The following is a 23,908-nucleotide window of genomic DNA, read 5'->3' on the forward strand; positions in this document are numbered from 1 at the left end:
GCCTCCCAGTTTGTTCTTTTTGCTTAAGATTGCTGCTTTTGCTATACAGGGTCTTCTCTGGTTTATATGAAGTGTAAAATTATTTTTTCTATATCTTTGAAAAATGATGTTGGTATTTTAATAGGGATTGCATTGAATCTGTAGATCACTTTGGGTAGTACAGACATTTTAACAATGTTGATTCTGCCTACGCATTGAGCATGGTATGGTTTTCCACCTGTTTACTTCCTCTGCTGTTTCGTTCCCAAGTGTTTCATAGTTCTCCCTGTGGAGGTCTTTCACCTCCTTAGTTAAATATATTCCTAGGTATTTTGTTTTCTTTGTTGCTGTTGTGAAGGGTATTGAGTCTTTGATTTGGTTCTCAATTTGACTGTTGTTGGCTTATAGGAATGCTACTGATTTCTGTACATTGATTTTATAACCTGAGACTTTGCTGAATTTGTTTGTAAATTCCAGTAATCTCATGGCAGAATCTTTGGGGTTTTCTAAGTATAAGATCATATCATCAGCAAAGAGCGATAGTTTGACCTCCTCTGCCTCCATTTGGATGCCCTTGATTTCCTTCTCTTGTGTGATTGCTCTGGCTAGGACTTCCAGCACTATGTTGAATAGAAGTGGTGATATAGGGCAACCTTGTCTCGTTCCAGTTCTAAGTGGGAATGCTTTCAATTTTTCGCCATCCCATATGATGTTGTCTGTGGCTTTGTCATATATGGCTTGTTTCATTTTTAGGTAAGTCCCATCTATTCCTATTTTGTTAAGCACTGTTATCATAAAAAGATGTTGAATTTTGTCAAATGCTTTTTCTGAGTCTACTGAGAGAATCATATGGCCTTTGTTTTTGCTTCTATTTATGGGGTGAATTACATTTATAGATGTGCATATGTTGAACCATCCCTGCATGTCTCGGATGAAGCCCACTTGGTTGGTGATTGATTTTTTTTTTGATAAGCACATGAATTCAGTTTGGTAGGATTTTGTTGAGAATTTTTGCATCTATATTCATATGGGATATTGGTCTATAGATTTCTTTTTTTTGTTGTTGCATCCTTTCCTGGTTTTGGTATCAGGGTGATGTTGGCTTCATAAAACGTGTTGGGGAGGATTCTTTCCTTCTCGATGTTGTGGAATAATTTCTGCAGGATAGGCACCAGTTCTTCTTTGTAGGTCTGGTAAAATTTGGGTATGAAACCATCTAGTCTGGGACTTTTCTTTTTAGGAAGATTTTTTATTGCTGCTTCAATTTCGGTACTTGATATTGGTCTGTTCAGGAATTCTGTTTCTTTCTGATTGAGCCTAGAGAGGCTTTGTGTTTCTAAGAATTTGTCCATTTTATCGACATTTTCAAATTTACCTATATAGAGGTTTTTATAGTATTCATAGATGATATTTTGTATTTCTATGACTTCCGTTGTAATTTCTCCTTTTTCATTCCTGATGGAGCTTATTAGAGTCCTTTATTTTCTGCTTCTTGTTAATCTAACCAGAGACGTGTCAACTTTGTTTATTTTTTCAAAGAACCAACTTTTTTTAATTAATCTTCCATATAGTTTCTTTATTATCAATTTCATTTACCTCTGCTCTGATCTTTGTTATTTCTTTTCTTCTGCTGGGTTTGGAGTCGGTTTGCTCATCCTTTTCCAGTTCTTTGAAACCATTCATTAGATTTTTTTATTTGTGATCTTTCTGTCCTTTGGATGTAGGCATTTATGGACATAAATTTTCCTCTCAGGACTGCTTTAGCTGTGTCCCACAGATTTTGATAACTTGTGTCTCCTTTATCATTTAGTTCAAAGAATCTTTTGATTTCCATCTTGATTTCCTCCTTAACACAATAATACATCAACAGAAGGTTTAGTTTCCATGACTTTGTGTAGAGATGAGAGTTTCTGTTGGAGTTGACTTCTAATTTTATTCCACTGTGGTCTGAGATGTATGGTATAATTCCTATTTTTTTTTTAATTTTTTGAGGCATACTTTGTGGCCTAGGATATGGTCAATCTTAGAGAATGTCCCATGAACTGATGAGAAAAATGTGTATTCAGTGGTTTTGGGGTAGACTGTTCTGTAAATGTGAGGCCCATTTGTTCTAGAGTTTTGTTTAAGTCCATTGTTCCTTTGTTTATTTTCTGTTTGGAGGGTCTGTCCTATTCTGTCAGAGGGGTGTTGAAGTCTCCAGCTATTACAGTGTTGCTGTTTATCATTTTGTTTAGAACAAGTAGGATTTTCTTTATGAATCTGGGTGCACCTCCATTAGGTGCATAAATATTTACAATTGTTAGGTCTTATTGTTGAATTATACCCTTCACCATTATACAGTGACCATCTTTGTCTTTCATTACTTTTGTTGATTTGAAGACTAAGTTATCTGAAATCAGAACTGCTACACCAGCTTTCTTTTGGCTTCTGTTTGCTTGAAATATTATTTTCTATCCCTTCACCTTGAGTCTGAATGGATCCTTGTGGATTAGATGTGTTTCCTGACGCAAGCAGATACTTGGCTTGTGTATATTTATCCATTTGGCCAGCCTATGTCTCTTTAGTGGGCAGTTCAAGCCATTCACATTTATTGAGAGAATTGATAAGCGTTCATCCTGTAAAGTTGAACTTTGTTGCTTTGTTTTCTCTCTTGAGCTGTTGTGGTATCTGGCCTTTGACCTTTAGCTTTTGGATGATTTTACATTCATTAGTATTTATTGTGCTGATCCATGTGTAACACTGTTTTGAGTACTTTCTGGAGGGTAGGTCTTGTCTTGATGAAGTCCCTCAGTCTTTGCTTGTCTGAAAAGGTCTTTATTTCTCCTTCTTATAAGAGACTTAGTTTTGCAGGGTACACAATTCTAGGCTGGGCATTATTCTGTTTGAGAAGAGTAAGAATGGGGCCCCAGTCTCTTCTTGCTTCTAAGGTCTCAGTTGAGAAGTCTGCTGTTATTCTAATGGGTTTTCCTTTGTAGATTACCTGCTTCTTTCACCTTACAGGTCGTAGGAGGTCCTCTTTGGTGGTTATTTTAGTCAGTCTGATGAGTGCGTGTCCTGGTGTCTTCCTGTTTGTAATGAATCTCCCAGGGGTCCTTTGAGCTTATTGTACCTGGATATCTAGGTTTTTAGCAAGGCCTGGGAAATTTTCCTCTATTATATCCACAAATTGCTTATCCAACCCTTGTGTATTTTCTTCTTCACCCTCAGGGATGCCGATGATTTTCACATTAGGCCTTTTCACATGATCCCACATTTCTTGTAGGCTTTACTCTTTTCTCTATTTCTCTGCTCTATCTCTGTGACTGACTTATTTAATTGAAAGGTGTTATCTTTAATCCCTGAGATTCTTTGTTCTGTTTGATCTACCCCGTTCTTGAGGCTTTCCACTGTGTTTTATAATGCCTTGAATAAATTCTTCATTTCTAGGAGTTCTGTTTGATTTTCCTTTAATATTTCAATTTTTTAGTGAATTTTTCTTCCAAGTCCTAGATTTTTTTTTCTTTTTGTGGTTTCTTTGTGTTGATTATCCATTTTCTTTTGCATATCATTGAGTTTTCTTACAATCCATGTTCGAAATTCTTCTTTTGTCATTTTAATGTTCTGAATTTGGTTGATGTCCATTGCTAGAGAGCTGGTGTTCTCCTTTAGGGGTGTGCTTTCTATTTGATTCTTCATACTTCCAGAGTTCTTTTGCTGATTCCTTCCCACCTGGATCAGCTGTTGATTTTTACCTTTAGATTTTCCTTTGGATAATAACATGCCCTGTTTAGTCTCTGAGTCAGTAGACGGTATTTGTGGGTGAGATTTGACCACACTCTGTATGATGAGTAGGTAGATGCAGTAAAAGGGTATGTCAGATGTTCCCTCTGTCAGTAGGTGGTGCTTGCTGGGTGGAGCAAGCTGCAAAAGTGTTGTTTTGGGGTCCTGTAACCAGCTCTTGTTCCTCTGGAGAGGCACTGTCGTGCCTCAGGTGGTGGGTGGGGTCCTAGGACTTCCAGGTGAGTCCTTATTCTCTACCTCAGTGGGGGCAGGTTGGGGAGTGAGGCTTGGCAGAGCTGGGTTGGATGAGCCTGACCTCAGGGGTCAAAAGTCTGTTCTCTGCTTCTGGGCAAAGCTGCCAGGGAGGGCCTGGAATGGCCCCACTCAGCCGAAAAGTCTATGTGTGGGGGTGGGGCTGTCTGAGACCTGCAGTCTGGAGCAGGCCTCGCTCCTTTCCTTCCTCCCCTATTGCGCAGTTTCTTCCGGGCCTCTGCCAGCAGGCAGGACCTCAAGCCAGCAGTTCTCCCTTGTCTATGATGCAGGCCAGGAGGTTCCCTGCCCAGGATCATAGCCTGAGCTGGGAGTGTGGCCCTCCTGTGGGAGGAGGGTTGCCCTTCAAGCACACTGATCTGCCTCTGAAGGCACACACATCTCAGTAGACTTGTTCACAAATATCCCTTCTGTGCCCCCAAGTAATGTGATCAAGACTTGGGTGTATGGGATCTGATCTGCAGCCCTGTACCCTGAGCCCCAGAGATCAATCCCTGACCCTGCCAGGGAGAAGAGCGCTGGTCTCAACTCACCCACGGGGTGCCCAAGCTGGATCAGTGTCTCTCTGCCTCGGGATTTGCCCAGCTCTGCTGGAGTCACCAGGCAAGCAGCACCTGGGAGGGAGCTGGCAGGTAGGGAGCTCACAGTCTGAGTACCCCTCAGTCCGCTGTAGGGCCCCAAAAGGAAAGGTCCCATTTCCTGCAGATGCCTCTAGGTGGTGGCTAAATTGTCTCTCTTGGCCACTGGCTATAGGGAAGGGGAAGAGGAGAATGAAGCAATATGGCGCCTGCTGGTCGGCTCAGGTCTGTGGGGCGAGAGGTGCCCCAAGGGAGACGGGAGCCTGGTGCCCCATCTGCAAGAGGCTCACCACTCACTGCCAGCAGCCGTCTCTGAGCTGGTGTTAGCAGGTCTCTCCAGCTGCTCAGGAGCCCACCAGCAGTCCGAGATACAAGGGAGGGGAAATTTAACTGCTCCACTTACCCTTGTTGCTGGTCTCCAAGCCTCTCGGGGCTCTTTCTCCTTCCAGTTCTCCTCTACCACTTCTTCCCGTGGAGTCTCCTGTAGTTTCAGGCACCCTTCCTTCCTACCCTCATCCAATCTATGTTTGCCTGCCTGGTTTTTTTTTTTTTTCACTTTCTTCTAAAATCTGTCTTTCTTACAGAGACACTCTGGCTGGCGGTTTTTCTCATCTGCCATCTTGCCCCTCCCTTGGCGAAACCCTTTATAGCTATTTCTTGACAGAAATGATGGGATGTAGCTCAGTCAGCTTAGCTATTATTAGGTGGAATTGTTGTATCTCTTGTTATTTTAGAGCTCCAAAATAGAATACAAGTGCTACTGCTAACCATGTCCCCCATTCATGGTTTAAACAGTTTTGTCATCACTTTGGGTTCAGTATTATCACCTGGATTAGTGTGGAGGTCTTGTTTTTCCCTTTGTTTTCTTCTTTGCCAGTCCCGTTTCCCTCAAAGTGTAGAGGTCTTGACTTTTTAAAAATTAAAACTAAGAACCCAGACCAAAAAAGACAACTTACTATATGGTGTCATTTATATAAAAAAAATCTAGTAAAAACAAACTAAGCTTAAGTGACAAAAAGCAGGTAAGTGGTTTGGGGTCAGTATGAATGGGAACAGGGAGGAGCAGAAGGGAAGAAATTACAAAGGTACCTGAGGAAACGTTTTAGGGTGATGGATATGCTCACTATCTTAAATGTGGTAATGGTTTCACAGAATTATACTTATGTCAAAATATCAAATTTTAGCCAGGCATGTTGGTACGTGCCTATAGTTCCAGCTACTGGGGAGTCTAAGGCAGTAGGATTGCTTCGAGATTGCAGTGCACTATGATCATGCCTGTGAGTAGCCACTGCATTCCTGCCTGGGCTTCATAGCAAGCCTCTGTCTATAAAATAATTCATTCATTAATTTTAAAAATATATCATATTTTGCAGGTTAAATGTCTACAGTTTACTGTGTGTTAATTTTACCTAAATAAAGCTATAAACATTCTAAAATGTTTGAGTAATAAGAATAGCATTGACTTACACAATATTATTGGTTAGGCTGTTAGAAAACACTTATTACCCTATGATTCTCTCTTTAAAATTTTTTTTCTTTAATTTGATACTATAATAGGCTATATTTTTCATTTGTATCTCCTTTGCTTCTACCAAAACTAACCTTGCAATTTTCAGTCATTTTTTTTCTTTCTAAAATGCAATATGTATGTAAACATATTTGCTGCTAAAAAAAATGATCTAGACATAATTATCATTGTTTTCTTAAGGTTATCTTATGTTGTGTGCCTGTTTCTCTGTATGTCACAAGGTATAAATATAATTGGTTTAACATGTGCAAATGCTATCCTTTTATTTTTTAACAGATGAAGAGGACAGATCAGCTTCTGACAGCGATGATTGTGTTATTCCAGGTCGTATCTCCAAGAATATCAAACAGGTCAGTAACTTGATGCCAAGTAGAAATGTTGTGATAAGGCTGCCTTTTATTCACAGTGTATCAGTCTTCATATATGAAAATTTTAAGGCCAAAATATTTCTGGAAAAACTTTAATGTTTATCATAATCTTAACCAAGTAAACAGCTAGTACAGGAAAATTTTATTTATTGTTTCATTATGTAATGGCCTATAACATGTAAACATTATTTTCGCCAAGAGCACCTAATATCAGTAGCTTTAATAGTTACTTGCTCAAACCAGCTGACTTTCCTAACTCCTTTTCAGGACTAACGTACAAAGATACATTGAATCAGATGTGAACTTTACAGAATTCAAAACTTGAGACTACCTTTGAAACTGTAATAGTTTGCCTATGTGAATTCATAGGTTATTCGTATGTAAATATGTCCACTGATAAACTGTTACAGTTATTTCATCTCTGCCAAAAAATGAAACCTTCTTAGAAGGTAATTAATCTTGTGCAGGTATACTTTGCTTGTTTTGTAGCACATTGCTGAAAAGTAGTATGTAAATTGAAATTTTGAGAAGAGACTTAAACTTTAAATATATGTGGAGCATTCTTTATTGTAAGGGGGAAAAAGATTTTATAAAGTAAGTGTGAGTAAAGTAGAAGTTCTAGCTTTTTCTGTTTATCTACATTAATTTTCCTGAAATGATTACTTGTACTTCTGTTTTGAGAATTTCTACTTTATTGGTAAGAATTGCAATATTTCTTTTAACTCTTCTTTCTTACTTCTTAGCTTAATCTCTGTAAAACAAAACCATAGAACAGATTGTTTCAGTTGTCACAGATGCCTCCATGAAATAGAGACATCCATTATTTCTGTGCTTGATAAATATAAAACATTTCATCAGTCCAGAGTTTTATTATCATTATTATTATATAATTATTATAATAACCATCTAACCTACAGCAATCTGATATGGAATCTTCATTGTTCAAACTGATAAATCAAGGAAGGAAACTTGCATGTGGTTGCCCAGAGACCTTTAATTACAGCATTCAGTTCAATTAAATTTAATATTTTTGCTTTATCAAATCTGAAATTATTAAATTATTTTATCAAATCAATGAATGGAATTTCTCCACCCTCTATTAGAACAATTTGATAACGGCATCAGTGGGAAAACGGGCCATTTGTGTGGGATTTAACTTTATAGCCATAAACAGAACCAATAGGATATATATCAAAAGAGCTTCATTAAAGTAATTGGTTCATGTGATTATGGAGACGGAAATTCCAAGATCTGCAGTCAGCAAGCTGGAGACTCAGGAGAACTGATGGCATAGTTCCAGACTGAGTCCAGTTCAGACTGAGCCTGAAAACCAGGAAAGCCAATGGTGTAAGTTTCAGTATAAAAGCCAGCAGGCATAAAACCCAAGAAGACCTTTGTTTCAGTCCAAGTTCAAATGCAGGAAAAGACCCATGTCCTAGCTCAAGGCAGTCAGACAGGTAAAGTTCCCTCTTACTCAGCCTTTTTGTTCTATTCAGGCTTTTAGCTGATTGGATGAGGCCTGCCCACATTGGAGAAGGCAATCTGCTTTACTTAGTCTGTCAGCTTAAATGTTAATCTCATTCAGAATCACCTTCACAGATTTTACTCAGAATAATAGTTGGCCAAATATCTGGGCACCCCATAGCCCAGTCAACTTGATGCATAAATTTAACCATCGCAGCATTTTGCTAAGAACCCTCCATTCATTAGCCTGCATTTTTGTTTCAGAGATTTCTTTCTCATGTATCAATAGTTCTTCTGCAAGACTGTGCCTATGTCATCAGGTTTTTTAGATACCTGTACAATTTAGCCTTTTGAAATAAGGATATGAGAAATGAGATACTGAATCAGTCATATGGTTTATGAAGATGGATATTGAGTAATATATTTATGTAATCTACAAACAGCACTCATACCTCGCGTTGTAACCCAGTGATTCCCAGAGATTCACTGCCTGCAGTTTATAATCACTGCTCCCTGAGTTAAGTAAATACAGTATTCTGACCCTGCCCTCAGGGAGTATCTACACTAATCGGGAAGATGTGCTCATGTAAAGTCAAGTAGTTAAATTACAGTTCAACAATTAAATTACAATATAAAACAACATCAGAAGACAGTACCAATAATTAATATCATAGTTATATACTTGAGCCTAAAGCATACTGTTATTTTTTGGCTCATCCTTCTTATTTTCCAGATGAGTAAATTGAAATCTTGGAAGAAAAAGTGACTTTTTTACAATCATGCCACTAATTAAGGACATTCAGAGGAAGGAGAGATTTGGAGTGATTTTTTTTTTAATAGACTTCATGGAGGATATGCCCGTGAGCTGGCCCACCTGGCCTCCTTCCTTTTCTCATGGGCTACATATCTGCTTTTTCTCATTTTAAGCTGAATTTCTCTTCTTCACTTGCTTTTTGCCCAAAGATAGTCACACAACAATGTCCAGCCCCAAGGAGAGAGATCTGATTAGCCACATCTAGCCTCTGGATTAAGTTCCTCTTTATCAGGTGAGCACCCTTGATCCTGTGACAAAGTAAGGAATGTCCTGCTGTAACTGTGACAACTCAAAGATATGGATGTGGCAGCAGGGAGAAAATCATGTGTACTTCTCTATAGGGAGTATGTTTTGTGTTTCAGAAGTCAAGAATGCACTAACTAGAGCAGGCTTTCAGTGGAAAGGGATAGAAGGCCCCAGCTACAATGGAGCAGGCTAAACATTTTGGGTTTATCCTATAGATACTAAGGAGATAATGCAATAGTTAATTTTATTTTCTAAACCGTTTATTCATCATCTCAAAATTAACTTTCAATATATGTGAAACTTTATCTGAATTGTGAGCTAGTGATTCTCAACTGAGGGCAATTTTGTCCCCCCAGGAGATATTTGGCAATTCTGCAGACATATTTGGTTGTCACATTGGGAGGAACTGCTACTGGCATCTAGTAGCCAGAGGCCAAAGTTGCTGCTAAACATGCTACAATGTACAAGACCCATAACAAAGAACTATCAGACCCAGAATGTCAAGATTGTGGAGGTTGAAAAATCCTGTTTTAGACCTACAATAGACCCATGTGTATGGTGGCAACATTGCTAACATCTCAGTGAAGTTGCACATTGCTCTTAACTAATGTAGAATAAAAAACTTCAATTTAACAAAGAAGTTTAGCAGAAGAAAACTATTCCTCTAAAACATTCAAATCATCATAACGTACACATATTTTTCTTTTGTTGTAAACCAGGTTCTTTTTCTTGTTGCCTCAGGGACAGTAGTTTGTGTTACTTTGCCGCAGCCTAATATGGTCTTCACTGCCATTCCAAAACGTGATTTCCTGTAATGGTTTCAGATGATGTCTCAAATATATGAACATCATTTAAAGTAAGCAATTCTTCATGTCTTAGCTCCCATGTGCTTTTCAAAAATTCTACTTTTAGTAGCAGCTACTGCCCAGTATCCTATGTTGTCTTAGTTCATTTTGTGTTGCTATAAAGGAATACCTGAGGGTGAGTAATATATAGAAACAGAGGTTTATTTGGCTTACAGTTCTGTAGACTGTACAAGAAGCATGGCACCAGCATCTGCATCTAGTAAAGGCCCCAGTCTGTTTCCATTCATGGTAGGAGACAGGGGAGCTGGCATATGTGGAGATCATATGGTGAGAGAGGAAGCAAAAGAGGTAGAGAGAGAGAGGGAGAGAGAGAGAGAGAGAGAGAGAGAAAGAGAAAGAGAGAGAAAGCAGGTGCCAGGCTCTTTGTAACAACCAGACTTCACAGCAACTAATAGAGTGAGAACCTAGTCACCCCCAAGGGAGGGCATTAATCTTTTCCGAGGGATCCACCCCCATGACCCAAACACCTCCCACTAGTCCCCACCTCCCAATGCTATCACACTGGGGATTAAATTTCAACATGAGATTTGGTGGATACATATCCAAACCGTGTTAACAGGTGAAACTTAGCTTTGTTACATTATATACCAAATATCGTAAAATGGGAACAAAACTCAAAAAATCATCATAATAGTGAATGCTATGGTTTAAATCTTGGTGTCTAGTATGGGAACAAAACTCAAAAAATCATCATAATAGTGAATGCTATGGTTTAAATCTTGGTGTCCCCTCCAAAATTCATGTTGAAGCTTAAACCCCAGTACAATAGTTTTAAGAGCTGTGGCCTTTGGGAATTGATTAAGTCTTGAGGGCTCTGCATCCTAAGGATTAGCACCTTTATAAAAGGGCTCAAAAGTGAAGGGAGAGCTCTCTTGCTCTTTTTTTCTTCTGTCATGTGAGGACACAGTGTCCCTGTTCTGCAGAGGACACAGCAACAAAGCACTATCTTGAATGCAGAGAGAGCAGCCCTTACCAGACACCAAACTTTCCAGCTCCCAGATCTTGGACTTAGCAGTCTCAAGAACTGTGAGGAATAAATTTCTATTATTCATAAATTACCCAGTTTGCGATTTTTTGTTATAGCAACACAAATGGACCAAGATAGTGAAATACAGCATTTCTATTGATTGTACCAGTTTTCTATGTGCTACTTTAGCAAATCATTTAATATGAATAATGGAACCTTTTTCTTTAAAAATTGCAAAAGTGATACAAAGAACTGTATATCCCTAACCCATATGCACAAATTTTTAACATTACTCTATTTGTTTTATGATTTCTATTCTCTCTTATATATGCAAATATGTGCACGTACTTATGTATTTATTTATAAACATACATTCTTACATACATAATTGTTATGAACCATTTGAGAGTTGCAGAAATCATGCCTCTTTACCTCTATATACTCAGGAATAATAATACAATATTTATCTAATCTACAGTTTTCATTAAAATTTTGCCAGATGTCCCATTAGTATCATTTATAGCATCTATTAATATGGCCCAAGATCCGATCGAGATCACAGATTGCAGTTTTCATGTCTCTTTGGCCACCATTAATCTGTAATGGTTCTTCAGTCTTTGTTTTCATCTTTTATAACATTGACGTTTTTAAATATAGGCCATTTTATAGAATATAGATAGAGTATATCCTTCAGTTTGGATTTGTCTGGTGTCTCCTCCAGATCAGATTCCAGTGATGCATTTTGGTAGGAATACAAAAGCAATGCTGTATCCTTTTCAGTGCATCATATCATGTCATTTTCACTGATTATTGATGGTGTCAACTTTGGTTGAAGTGTTGTGTCATAAATCCTTTTTAGTGTGTGACTTTTTTTGTTTTTTTAGAGATAGGGTTTTGCTCTGTCACCCAGGCTGGAGTGCAGTAGCATCATCATAGCTCACTGCAGCCTCAAACTCCTGGGCTCAAGTGATCCTCCTGCCTCACCCTCCCAAGTAACTGGGACTACAGGCATATGCTACTACACCCAGCTAATTGTTTTTATTTTTTGTAGAGACAGTCTTGCCGTGTTGCCCAGACTGGTCTCGAACTCCTGGCCTCAAGCAATCCTCCTTCCTCAGCTTCTAAAAGTGCTGGGATTACAGGCATGGGCCACCGCACAGAGCCCATAAATCCTTTTTTAAGCTTAAAAATATTTGTGGCTCCTTGGTTTCTTCTTAAGAACTGCTTCTGGTGGAAATCTCAGAACAATGATAGCCTTCTTAGGAAGGAAGGTATTACTGATTGCCTATTATGTGCTAAGCACATCCTATGTGATATCTCCTCACAGGTCTTCATTAGCATCTACTGTGTGTCAGGCAGACGTAAAAGAAGCAATCCCTTCCCTGAAAGAACTGACAGTCTGTGGGAGAAACAATTATAACGGCTGGTGGTTAGGTCTAGGAGAGTAGAATGCACAGGGCGCTATGGGAGCATTCAGAAAGCATGCCTACGTCAGCATGAGGGGCCTTCATCAATGATGACTTCCTAGAGTCAGTACAGCTTGAGCACGTGTTTAAGAAGATTAGGAGTTAGTGGAAAGGGGGAAAGTATCATTATAGGCCAAAGGAATGAAAAGCCTGAGAATTTATGAGAACATGGAGCATGGCTTGTTCTAGAATTCTGAGTGGTTCTAGGATGTGCCAACCCCATTACAGTGCATGAGTGGAGCCTCAGGGGAACAGGCTGAAAAGGTAGGCATGGTCCAGAGCATTGAGGCCTCTGAGGATTTTTAAGAAATGGGGAAAAAAGATCACTCATTCAATAAACAGATATTTAGTGAGCATTTGCTGTGTTCCAAGCCTTACTCTAGGGTCTGGGAATATAACAGTGAATAAGGGAATTAAGGATCCTGTTCTTATGGAGTTTGAACTCTTGTATTACATTTTAAAAGATCTTGCTTTCAAAACTGTGAAAAAATAGATTTGAGCCACAAAATAGTTAAAATGTAAATAGATGAGTTGTATATTCCAGGTACTAAAAATAAACCAAAAATATAAAAAGTAAATAGATGATCCTACTATATAGTTATCCCCACTTTATAAAACCTTTTAAAACTTGCCCCTATCTTATGTCACAAAATTAAGACTAGAAGTAGTGTCCTAGACAGACATCATTTATGACAGTTACACTGTGAATCTGAATTATCTAATGCACTGTGTAAGCAATTTAAGATCATTCAGTTTCTTTTTTCATATTATAGATTCTGACAGCTCATAGTTAATTCTTAGAAATGTTGATCCTTAAAAGGAATCTAACAGATTTCCCAGGACTTCTACATATTACTTGGTTCTTTCTCTTTTCTTCATGTCTGTGATGTATAATTAATCATAGATTACTTCATTTTGTTTCATTTCATTTACAACATTTATGAGCTTCACTTTGTCAGTATGAAATGCTTGTCCCCTCCTTTCCTTTCCAAAGTGGCGTAATTAGTGTTAGCATCTTTTTTAACAGGCTACATAAAGTTTAGTGGCTGGATTAAATCAAGTCATTAACATAATGTGCTACTCAGTTTGCCCCTATCTCTCTTCGTTTCCTGGACATCAAAGTGCCACAGAGCGCAAGTGTAATTGGGCCTTGCTGGCCTGTCAGATTCCGTCAGCCTGATGACTGCTGCTTTTGCTAAAAAGCTTCTAGGCATGATAATTAATGGCGAGGGTTGGGGGGCAGAAGTCTGAGAAATGTAAAACTTTGGACATTTCTCTATGAATATTTTATTAATTTGAATAATCAGAAGTTAACAGTATAAATTTGATGTATAATACATTGATTAAAAGACTTGTTTCAGGTCCTCAAATAGACATCAAAACTGAAAATTTGCATCTGTCATGGCATTTATAAAAAAAGAACTAACAATCCTCCTTTCACATAATTTCTAATTTTATCATTTAAATAATGCAGGTTTCATTTTTCACAACAAAATGTATTGCCATCAACTCACAGAAATCTTAAAATTGCCCACAGGTGAGAATGGGAAATTACAGGCTGAAGGAGCAATGAACTCTTCTGTGCAGTGCATATTTACATCATTGTCTTTCTCTGTTCCTGCTAATAGCAGTTTTGTAAAAGCTGCCATATTCAATTGTTCTACATTGCAATTTCACCTGAAAACCAGGTTCTCTGAACAATGAGCTGGCATTCCCAGGTGATTGCAATAATGATGTTGGGCAAAATAGGTTTTAAAACTTTAAAAGGCAGAATGCAAAAAGCAGTTCATTAATTTTAGAATTCATGTATGAAAAATTATTATTAAATCACTTCAGAATCAACTATGATATCCCATCAGTGGGTAAAATAAGTCCCTCCCAGTGTTTTACATGTGGAAGCTTAAACTAAATAGAATGTAAGTTTTGAAATATATTTTATGTAAAACCAGAAATGTTGAATTACTCTCCTTAAAGTAATTGCTTTTAAAACTATTTTTAATGCTTTGCAACTTACTTTCTCCTACTAATATAGCATGAACATTTTTCCATAGCAGTACACTCTATTTCTTTTAACATATGGATAATATTCCATTATATGGCTGTACCTTATTTATTTAAATAAGCCCCTTTTGATGGACCCTTAGGTTTCTATCATTTTTTGCTAATGCAAACATATCTGGTTAAAATAAATGAAAAGTTTTATACATAACAATGCTTGAAAATTTGTTTCCTCTCATCACACTCTGCTAATGGTTAAGAAATTATGCCTCACTGATGATTCCATTTAAAAAGAAACAAAAAAGTTATATTCATATATACATATATGTATTTATATGAGCATACAGACATAACATTTAGGTTTATGTAGTAAGCAAAGAAAATGTCTGGAAGGATATATGCCTAACAGTGTTAGCAGTGAATATCTCTAGGGCAGGAGTCAGCAAACAACGGCTCATGTGCCAAATCCAATCCTCTACCTATTTTTGTAAATAAAGTTTTATTGGAACACAGCTACATCCATTTATTTAAATATTGTCTATGCTGCTTTTACTCTACAAGGGCAAAGTTGAGTACTTGCAACAGAGACTATACAGCCTGCAATGCCAAAAATATTTGCTATCTGGCCATTTACTGAAAAAAAAAAAAAAAAAAGAATGCCAACACCTAGTTAGGTGATGGGATAAAATAAGGAGCTTTTATATTTTACATTTTATAATTTATATTATTGGATTATTTTTAATGATAAGCATAGATTGCCCCCAATAAGAAAGTAATTTGTTAGCTAATTCTGTACTAAAATGTTAAATGACTAAAGAACAGTTTAGTATGAATGTTGTGGAAGCTTTTCCATAAAGATGTTAGAAGGGGCAGTAGATGTAGGATGAATCTGTTTTGGGTTAGAGCACTGTTTCGCAAAGTATGGTCCCCAAATGTCAGCATCAGCATCACCTGGGAATTTGTGAGAGATTCAAATTCTTGGGCCCCACCCCAGACCTAATGAATCAGAAGCTCTAAGGGTGGAGCTCACCAGTCCGTTTTATCAGAGGATTCTGGGGTATGCTAAAATGTGAAAACCATCGTTTTAGGGAAAAGAAGTACTTCTCAGCCTTAGCTGCACAATAGAATCACCTAGGGAGCATTTTTAATGGGAGAGCCTGAGCTCAACCCAGATAAATTTGAGTCAGAATTTTATTTATAGCTCCCCCAGTAATTTTAATGTGCAGCCAAAATTGAGAACCACTGTACTACAACATCTGTTCTCAGTGATGGTGAAAGTGGAATAGCATATCAAAATCACCTGAAATTGAGAGTGATTTTTAAAATTCTCTCCTTCCTTCACATTACTGCCATAGTAAACCACAGTTAATGATGGAATTGTGTCATATCCCTCAGGTGTAGTAGGACAGGAAAAAATATTCCAAACCACTGCTTTAGAACAAGCTTCCCTAATTTGCTGACCATTATAGAGACAATAATTTACATGGTGTTTAAAGGACACCGTGACAATGTTCTAAAAATAAGTTCTCTTAACACTAGCACAATTTTGCTGCCTATCACTGAAGTTTGCAACATTTATATTATTTAAGATAGTGCATTTTAACAGAGCGTGTTAAAAAAGATAGATTACTGCCAGTGATGAAAACTGGATTGTTTTGTATTGTTTGTTAAAAACTTATTACCCCCATTACCTTATTACCTTGAGTTGCTGGAGACATTGCCTTTCTATGTACTCTTATTTCTCCCAGAGAGTTATTATTTTAAAAAACCAAAAACTTTTCAATCAAAACTCACATGAAGAGTGGATATGATTCCTAATAAAAGGAAGCTTTGGAGCTTAGCGTGAGGTCAAGGGTATTTTTTTGAGTCTTTAAGGGGACTCTAGGCCAGGCGCGTTGGCTCACACCTGTAATCCTAGCACTCTAGGAGGCCGAGACGGGAGGATCTCTCAAGGTCAGGAGTTCGAAACCAGCCTGAGCAAGAGCGAGACCCCTGTCTCTACTAAAAATAGAAAGAAATTAGTCGAACAACTAAAAATATATAGAAAAAATCAGCCAGGCATGGTGGCGCATGCCTGTAGTCCCAGCTACTTGGGAGGCTGAGACAGAAGGATCACCTGAGCCCAGGAGTTTGAGGTTGCTGTGAGCTAGACTGACGCTGCGGCATTCTAGCTTTGGCAACAGAGTGAGACTCTGTCTCAAGAAAAAAAAAAAAGAAGAGGACTCTGCCCATGCCTAGCCTGAAGAAAGAAGGTTGTAAGAATCACCATTAATAAATATGCATCCCTACTCTGCTTACACATAGCTCTATCAATACCAGTAGTGAGTTTGATTGTTCGAATCAACTGTTTTGAGCTTGTCTTAGAGCTCACCCTAATAAAATTTGAATCTTTGAAGACATAGACATAAATTGTCGCCTTCTATTTCCATTTTGTCTCTCTTATTTTGTGACAAGGTACCAAGTTCTATATACTGTGGCTCCTATAGTAGGCTTTATTTGTATTTATTTATACACACATATGCATATACACATAATACACATATTGTATTATACACAAACACATATAAATTGTTTTTATGATAAAAATAATACCCATGTCAATTGGTATAACCATTTGGAGATTAATTTGATCATCCCTTAAAGTTGAATTTTTCATACATGTTTCCTAACAGTTCTCCCAGGGAAGCATGTGTACAAGAAAACATAAAGGATATTCAATGCAACATTGTTTATAATGGCAAAAACATTATAAACAACTTAACTGTTTATCAGCAGGTAAATGAATAGACTACACATTATATATCCAATATAAATAGAATTCTATACAACAGTTAATATGAATGAATTAGATCTAAATTATAAATAAGAATAAATCTCAAAAACGTGGCATTGTAAATATGTGAAGAAATAGAAATTGCAGAATGATTTATAGAGAATGATACCACTAATATAAAATCTAAAAACATAAAACAATACTATATGTTGTTTATGGATATATACATAGGTAGTAGAAAATATAAAAGCATATTTGGAAATGATACAACCAACTTCAAGATAGTGGTTACCTCTGGGGAATGAGGAAGGAGGTGAAAGGATTTGGCAGTCGGTGGCTTTACCTATATCTGAAATATTTTATTTCTTCAATGACAGTGACAAAAAGGTTTGAATCAGATACAGCAAAATGGTAACATCTGTTTACAATAGTGAGTATTGAATATGCCAGATTATTTTCTGTATTTTTCTCATATTTGAAATGTTTTATAATAAAAAAAGTAAAGAAATGCCTGCCTATTTACTATAGAAATTTAGAATGAAGTTTCAACTCACCTGTAATCTCACCACAGTTAGATTTAGATGTAACTGACTGAAACAAGTTGCAAAACCTTTATCATAGGCCATTCTCAGTTATGCAGTACTGTTTTTAAGGGTTGTCAGGTTGAATTAGTTTTCAGAAGCCTAACAATCCAACTCCATTGTGACTGCTGTGAGGGCTAAAACCAGAGGAAGAATTCAGCATGATCCTGTGAAGTAAAACATGAAAATTTTAAGCATGCCAATAATAAGCCTCAGTAAACACTATGGAAAAATATGACCTAAAATTTGAGGTTAGCATCAGTCAGGAAGCAATGGTGGAATGGAGCCAAAATCATGAGAGCTATAATTTATTTTTCTCTGAGAGTAATACAAGCTGTCATCACATTTCTAGATCATTCAGTCACATAACATATAGTGTCCATCTATACAGACAACTAAAAATAAGTTGCATGGAGTGCTTATGTGAATGACTTCTATTACTTCTGTTCACCACAATCAAAATTTATAAATGCTCTTTTTACATGCTGATGTTGACATCATGCTATCTAGGGAAGCTAATAGGGCAATGATGAACAAGAAAAAAAGTACTGAGAAGAAACATTACCTGGTAACAAAAGTTCATACATACAGAGAGGAAATAAAACAGGGAAAGCCTAAAGCCTATACTGTCTAGGTAACTTCCTGTATCTGAAGGATACTAAATACACTGCAGAGGTATAGCCTGTCATGTTGCTGTAGTAATTCTGAACAGCCATTATTATGCATCTATCTGAAAGGCTTTGTTTCAATCATTGTCATTTGATTCAGTATATTACTTATACCTTTTCCCATTCTCCTAATTGAACTGGAATTTTTTTCCAGTTTTTCATTATAAAACGTTTCAAACATAGAGAAAAGTTGAAATAATAGTACCCTACCACGTGGATTCAACAATACTGCCTGTATTTGAGATAGTTTATTCAATTAAAATCTAGAACAGCAAAAGTCACATATATTTTTCAACAGCTAATAACCCACTTCCTGAAACATAGTAGCACATAATAAATATTTTTTAAGAGAAAAAGAACTAATAACTGTAGTGTTGCATAATTCTGGCAATATATAAAATATAGTCAGCCTCCTCTATTTCACTAAATATTTATGGAGAGCCTACTACATGCCCAATGCTGGGGAGAATGTTAAATATTAATAGCAGAAGATGAGTAAGTTATGGTCCTGCCCTCCAGGAGCTCACAGTCTATAGACAGAAGCAAATATGTAAACACATCCACATACTACAATGTGACCCAAAGGAGGAAACAACCAACTCATTCTTGGAGATCAGTAATGCTCTCATAAAGGAGAGCCTGTGTGGTTCAGGGCCTCAGATCAGTGGAATTTTATTTGTTAAAAAAGAAAATTTCAAACAGAATAAACAGCAGATGCAGAAACTGAGAATGCCACAGGTTTGAGGGAATGGCTAGAGTGTAGGATAGTAGATTTTCAAGCAGATTGGTTTTTAGGAGAGAATTCTGCTACAATAAGGAGAATGGTTGGCATTGTAGACAAACTGAGGCACTAATCTCTACAGTGAAAGATTTATCTCTAATAGCCTCTTTAGTGCCTTACCACTCTCACAGTCATGAGAGTAGATCCACACCCCTCTTGAGTGTGTACAGCATACCACACCAGTGATACAATGAACAATATAATATTCCCTACCATCACTGAGCTTATAGTCTCCTACCACCCATCAGTCTGCTTCCAGTCTGCCAACAAGTTATCTTTTATGCTAATTCTTTCTATTTTCTCCCTCCCTATTCTGTCAAATTTCTGCTTTCTAATAACTAGGAAGTTACTATATTAGTTACCTTCATGAGAACCCAAAGAAGTTTCTCTAGAGATAAAAATGAGAAAAACAGTATCTTGTTTTAGTTGAACCAATGTCTGGAAATACATGCTTTCAACAACTCAGTAAATCACTGAGATATTTAGGAAGTGAAATAAAGAGCCATGGGTGACCTGTAGGATATAGTGGGTATGAAAAGAATGGAAATGACAAGCAAGGATCCAGGTCTCCTGGTTGTAGTGACTACGTGGATGGTGATGTCATCAGCTGAGGTAGGAAATTTCAGAGGATGATTGGGATTGGGGGAGATAGAAAGGAGAGATAATGAGTTAATTTCTGACTTGTTGGGTTGGAGTTTTCTGTTGTGCATTTGGTTTTATTCTTAATCTTGATACATAATCTAGTTGAACTTTTGATTCACAGGGACTTGAACACAACCAGAATTGTTCCAATGTTGAAAAACGAATTGTCTAGCACCATTAGTCAAAATTTATAATGTTTGGAAAATTCTTTATTCAGAGCTTCCTTCCCTAAATATATACTATTGAGAACTAATCCCTTTTTGGATTTAAGTTGATTCATGTAGCATCAAATGAATGAAGAAATTATAACTGATAACTTCTGCCAATTGTATTGGTCAGAGAATTAAAAAAGAACACATGATAGACACAATGGCAGTAGTGGGAGAATACCCAAAAAAGAAAAAACTGGACCAGAAAGAAGATAGACATCATAAAAAGAATTTTAAAGTTCTTTTATTCCTTTGGATATTACAGTAGGTTTTCCTTTTTGTTGTTGTTTTGGATCTTTTTGCTTTTGTTATTTTGTTTTTGTTTTTTTGGCTGTAATCCAAGTATCTACTTTTATCTAGAATTATATTTTAAACTTTAAAGAGCTTAAATTGATTCTTACAGTAATGCAAGTTTTCATATGGGGATTGTATAGCTAATATATTATTAATAAAATAACCACTTAAATAATTTTATTCCCCTGCTATTTAAATGTTCATTTGTCTCTTTATTAGGTTCTGTGATAAACAATTTTAAACTCCTGTCTTCACAAGGTAGAAATAAGCATGAATATCTTTTTCCTTTTTATAGCTATTTTTCTTTAATTCTTTTGTGCAAAAACATGAATGTTTTATAAAATGTTATTGTTATAACAATCTAAGTTTGTCAAATTCCAAGTTATGTAATAGACTTAATTATACATTATGCTACAGTTGGATCAGAATTATGTATGTGTTGTACAGTATTTTTATAACCACAATATGTTTTAAGGAAAAAATAATATTTAAAATATTTTCTTTACCATATAGTCTTCGGCAAGCAGTGAAGGGGTTTTCTGAAGTAAGATTAGACAATAGAGCCAACTTCATTTTTTATGCACGTGAATGGAGAGGGCTTGAGGTTATTAGTTGAAACCGAGTAACCTTTCCAGGCTTTCATCTCCTTCTTTTCAAATTTGAATATGAAAAGCATATTCAAGTCAAAGACCATCACTTTAATGACATTTGGCAGTCATTTGATTTATTAGGTTTTAGAAAAAATTTTCCTTTAAATATTTCATCATACTATGCTAATCCTAGTAATATTGCCAGCTGCAGCCTTGTACCTGTATTAGTGGAGACAGAATGGTGTGGAATTTTCTCTGTCATCCTAGTAAAATTTCCATGAATCTACTGAATAATAAAATAACCTTATTGAAATATTCAGATTTGGGTTTTTAGTTAAAGTGTCTTAGAATACATAATAAAAGAAAATGTCTTTTGAAAGAAGGGGGTAAAATTACTTCATCAAATATTGAGGGGGTTTGACAGCAATGGAAATTGTTCTTTATGGAAATAGTTTTACAATAGGACACTTATGCTTTTCAATTTGATTAATTATATTATATGCTTTGAAATATCTAAGTAATCACTATGGTAAATTTGCACACTGATTTACATTAAACAATGAATTCATAAAAGCGTGTCATATAAACAGGTCTCATTTTCAGGTTTCTCTAATTATTATTTGAAGTTATATAATTTACTGTAGGATGTCTCTGAATTTAGTAAAGAAGGATTTTGATAATAAAGAACAAATCTTAAATTGTAAAAAACAAATTTAACTGAGGAATTTTTTTGGTGTCATCTAATTTTTAAATCCTAGTCTGTTAATTATCTGAAGTCATTACTCAAGGAAACATTTGTACTCCCACGGTAATATCTTTTTTTTTCCATCTTGTATATATTTTTCTTAATTTCAGAATATTACAGTGGTACAAGTATTACATGGATTATTTTTGTACTGCTTGAGTAAAAGTTATAAGGGTGCCCATCACCCAGATAGTGTACATTGTACCCATTAGGTATGATTTCACCCAACCCCTCCTCCCCGCTCCCACCTGCATGATTTCCATTGAGTTTTACTTCCATCTGTGCACATGAGTGCTGATCAATTTAATAGTGAATATATGTGGTGTTTGTGTTTCCATTCTTGCAATACTTAATTTAGGAGAATGGTCTCCAGTTCCATCCAGATTATTGCAAAAGGTATTAATTCATTCTTTATGGCTGAGTAGTACTCCATAGTGTACATATACCACATTTTACTAGTCCACTCATGAATTGATGGGCACTTTGATTGATTCCACATCTTTGCAATTGTGAATTGTGCTGCAGTAGACATTTGTGTGCAAGTGTCTTTTTGATAAAACGACCTTTTTTCCTTTTAGTAAATACCCAGTAGTGGGATTGCTGGATCAAATGGTAGGTCTACTTCTAGTTCTTTGAGGAATTTCCATACTATTTTCCACAGAGGTTGCACTAGTTTGTAGTCCCACCAACAGTGTATGAGTGTTCCTTTCTCTCCGCATCCACACCGGCATCTATTGCACCAAAATCTAAGCAATGATTAAAGTGAAATATAAGCAAACAAATATCATTTTAGTTGTTAATTCTGTAAAACTGAAATAAAAAATAAATTATGAGAAAATATACTTGTTAAATTAGATGTAACATTTGTTTCTTTTGTTTGAAAATGTATTACTTATTGAATGAAATATGTTAGGGCAGAATATATGAGAGAATGAACTGTAGTTTCTGCTCTAGTTATTATAGATTCATACAGCTACATATATTACCATAATACCTATAAAGTGTTCTACAGGCTTTGATCTCTGAATAACTGAAACTTTCTCAGGTACTGTAGATTAAATAAAAGCAGTGATAAACATGTACTTCATTACATAGTTTGAAGCAGGGCCAACTGATACTTGTCATTCTGAAAGCAATTGGAGATGAAGATCTCATAATCTTCACTCCTGATAGAGTACTAGTGGGATATTTATAGCCTCAAATGTAAATCGGGAGACTATTGCCATGACACTGTTAACTTCACACCCTGGGGCATTAGAATCTCATTCTCTCTCTCTCTCTGTCATGAATAATCTATCATGTGTAACACAGTAGTGTACTTTGTGTTCAAGAAAAGAAACCCATCGGCCTTCGTGTTTTATTCAAAACTGATAGTGGAAAGGAATAAAGGATCTTTTTGTTTGTTTCATTCCTTTGTTATTTTTTGGTTTTGTTCTTTAAACAGACATCAGAAAAAATTCGGATTGAGATCATAGCTCTAAGCCTTAATGATTCTCCAGTAACCATGGATGACACTATCCAACGGCTATTCATTGAGTGCCGATTCTATAGTCTTCCTGCTGAAGAGACACCTGTGTCACTTCCCAAACCCAAGAGTGGGCAGTGGGTCTACTATAACTATAGCAATGGTAGGTATGATTCCTTTCTAATACAGACTCTTATGTTTGTCCTTTTTTATCTTTGAAGGAAGCTGAAGGAACAAGGAGAAAGTTTAATTCTCTAATATTCACCTAACCTCATGTAAGTCTTGTCAGAATAGATTAATAAAAGTCAAACATGTAGCATAAAGATTAAGAAAATAAAGCTGAAGTAACACTAAAGAGGAAAAAATGAGAAAACAATGGTTCTAAATGTTCCTGCTATATAATAATATCAATAGAAAAATGCCACCTAGATCTGCAATTGAATTTAATTTAAATATATGATATTTCAAATGAAAACAAAGTACTAGTATTTTAATCATGTGATTCAAACCATTCAATGGCTTAATTTTTCTCTTTCTCATCAATGTCATCACATGGAAGTTTTTACAATATATGCATATATCTCTCCCAGTGCCTAGATGTTCAGGATTCTAACTGAGTGAAGCATAAATTCTCACGATGCCATTTCATCATATAGCCCACACGTCCATTTATAGCAGCAGGCAGGTTTTCTCTGTTAGGGCTTGATCTGTCAGCCCATAGACATGTAAGTGCAGAGCAGCACAGACCCAGTAGGCACCCTGCAAATTCTTAATCAACTTTAAGGAATTTTTAAGAATACTGTGTGATCATCATTATCTAATTAGAGAAGAATAAAAAATTGTATCAAGTCACCATG

General features: G+C 36.4%; 1 protein-coding gene across 1 annotated transcript in view; it reads left to right on the top strand.

Annotated features, from left to right (window-relative positions):
• RPGRIP1L (RPGRIP1 like) overlaps nucleotides 1-23,908 on the top strand; it is a 100,184-nt gene that overhangs the window by 59,501 nt on the left and 16,775 nt on the right. The window contains exons 22-23 of the mRNA XM_045533195.1: nucleotides 6,391-6,464; nucleotides 23,031-23,214. Of these exons, the coding sequence (XP_045389151.1) occupies nucleotides 6,391-6,464; nucleotides 23,031-23,214 (258 nt within the window). The remainder of the gene's footprint in view (nucleotides 1-6,390; nucleotides 6,465-23,030; nucleotides 23,215-23,908) is intronic.

This window comes from Lemur catta, chromosome 20, assembly GCF_020740605.2.
Source record: "Lemur catta isolate mLemCat1 chromosome 20, mLemCat1.pri, whole genome shotgun sequence".
Classification (NCBI taxonomy): Eukaryota; Metazoa; Chordata; class Mammalia; order Primates; family Lemuridae; genus Lemur; species Lemur catta.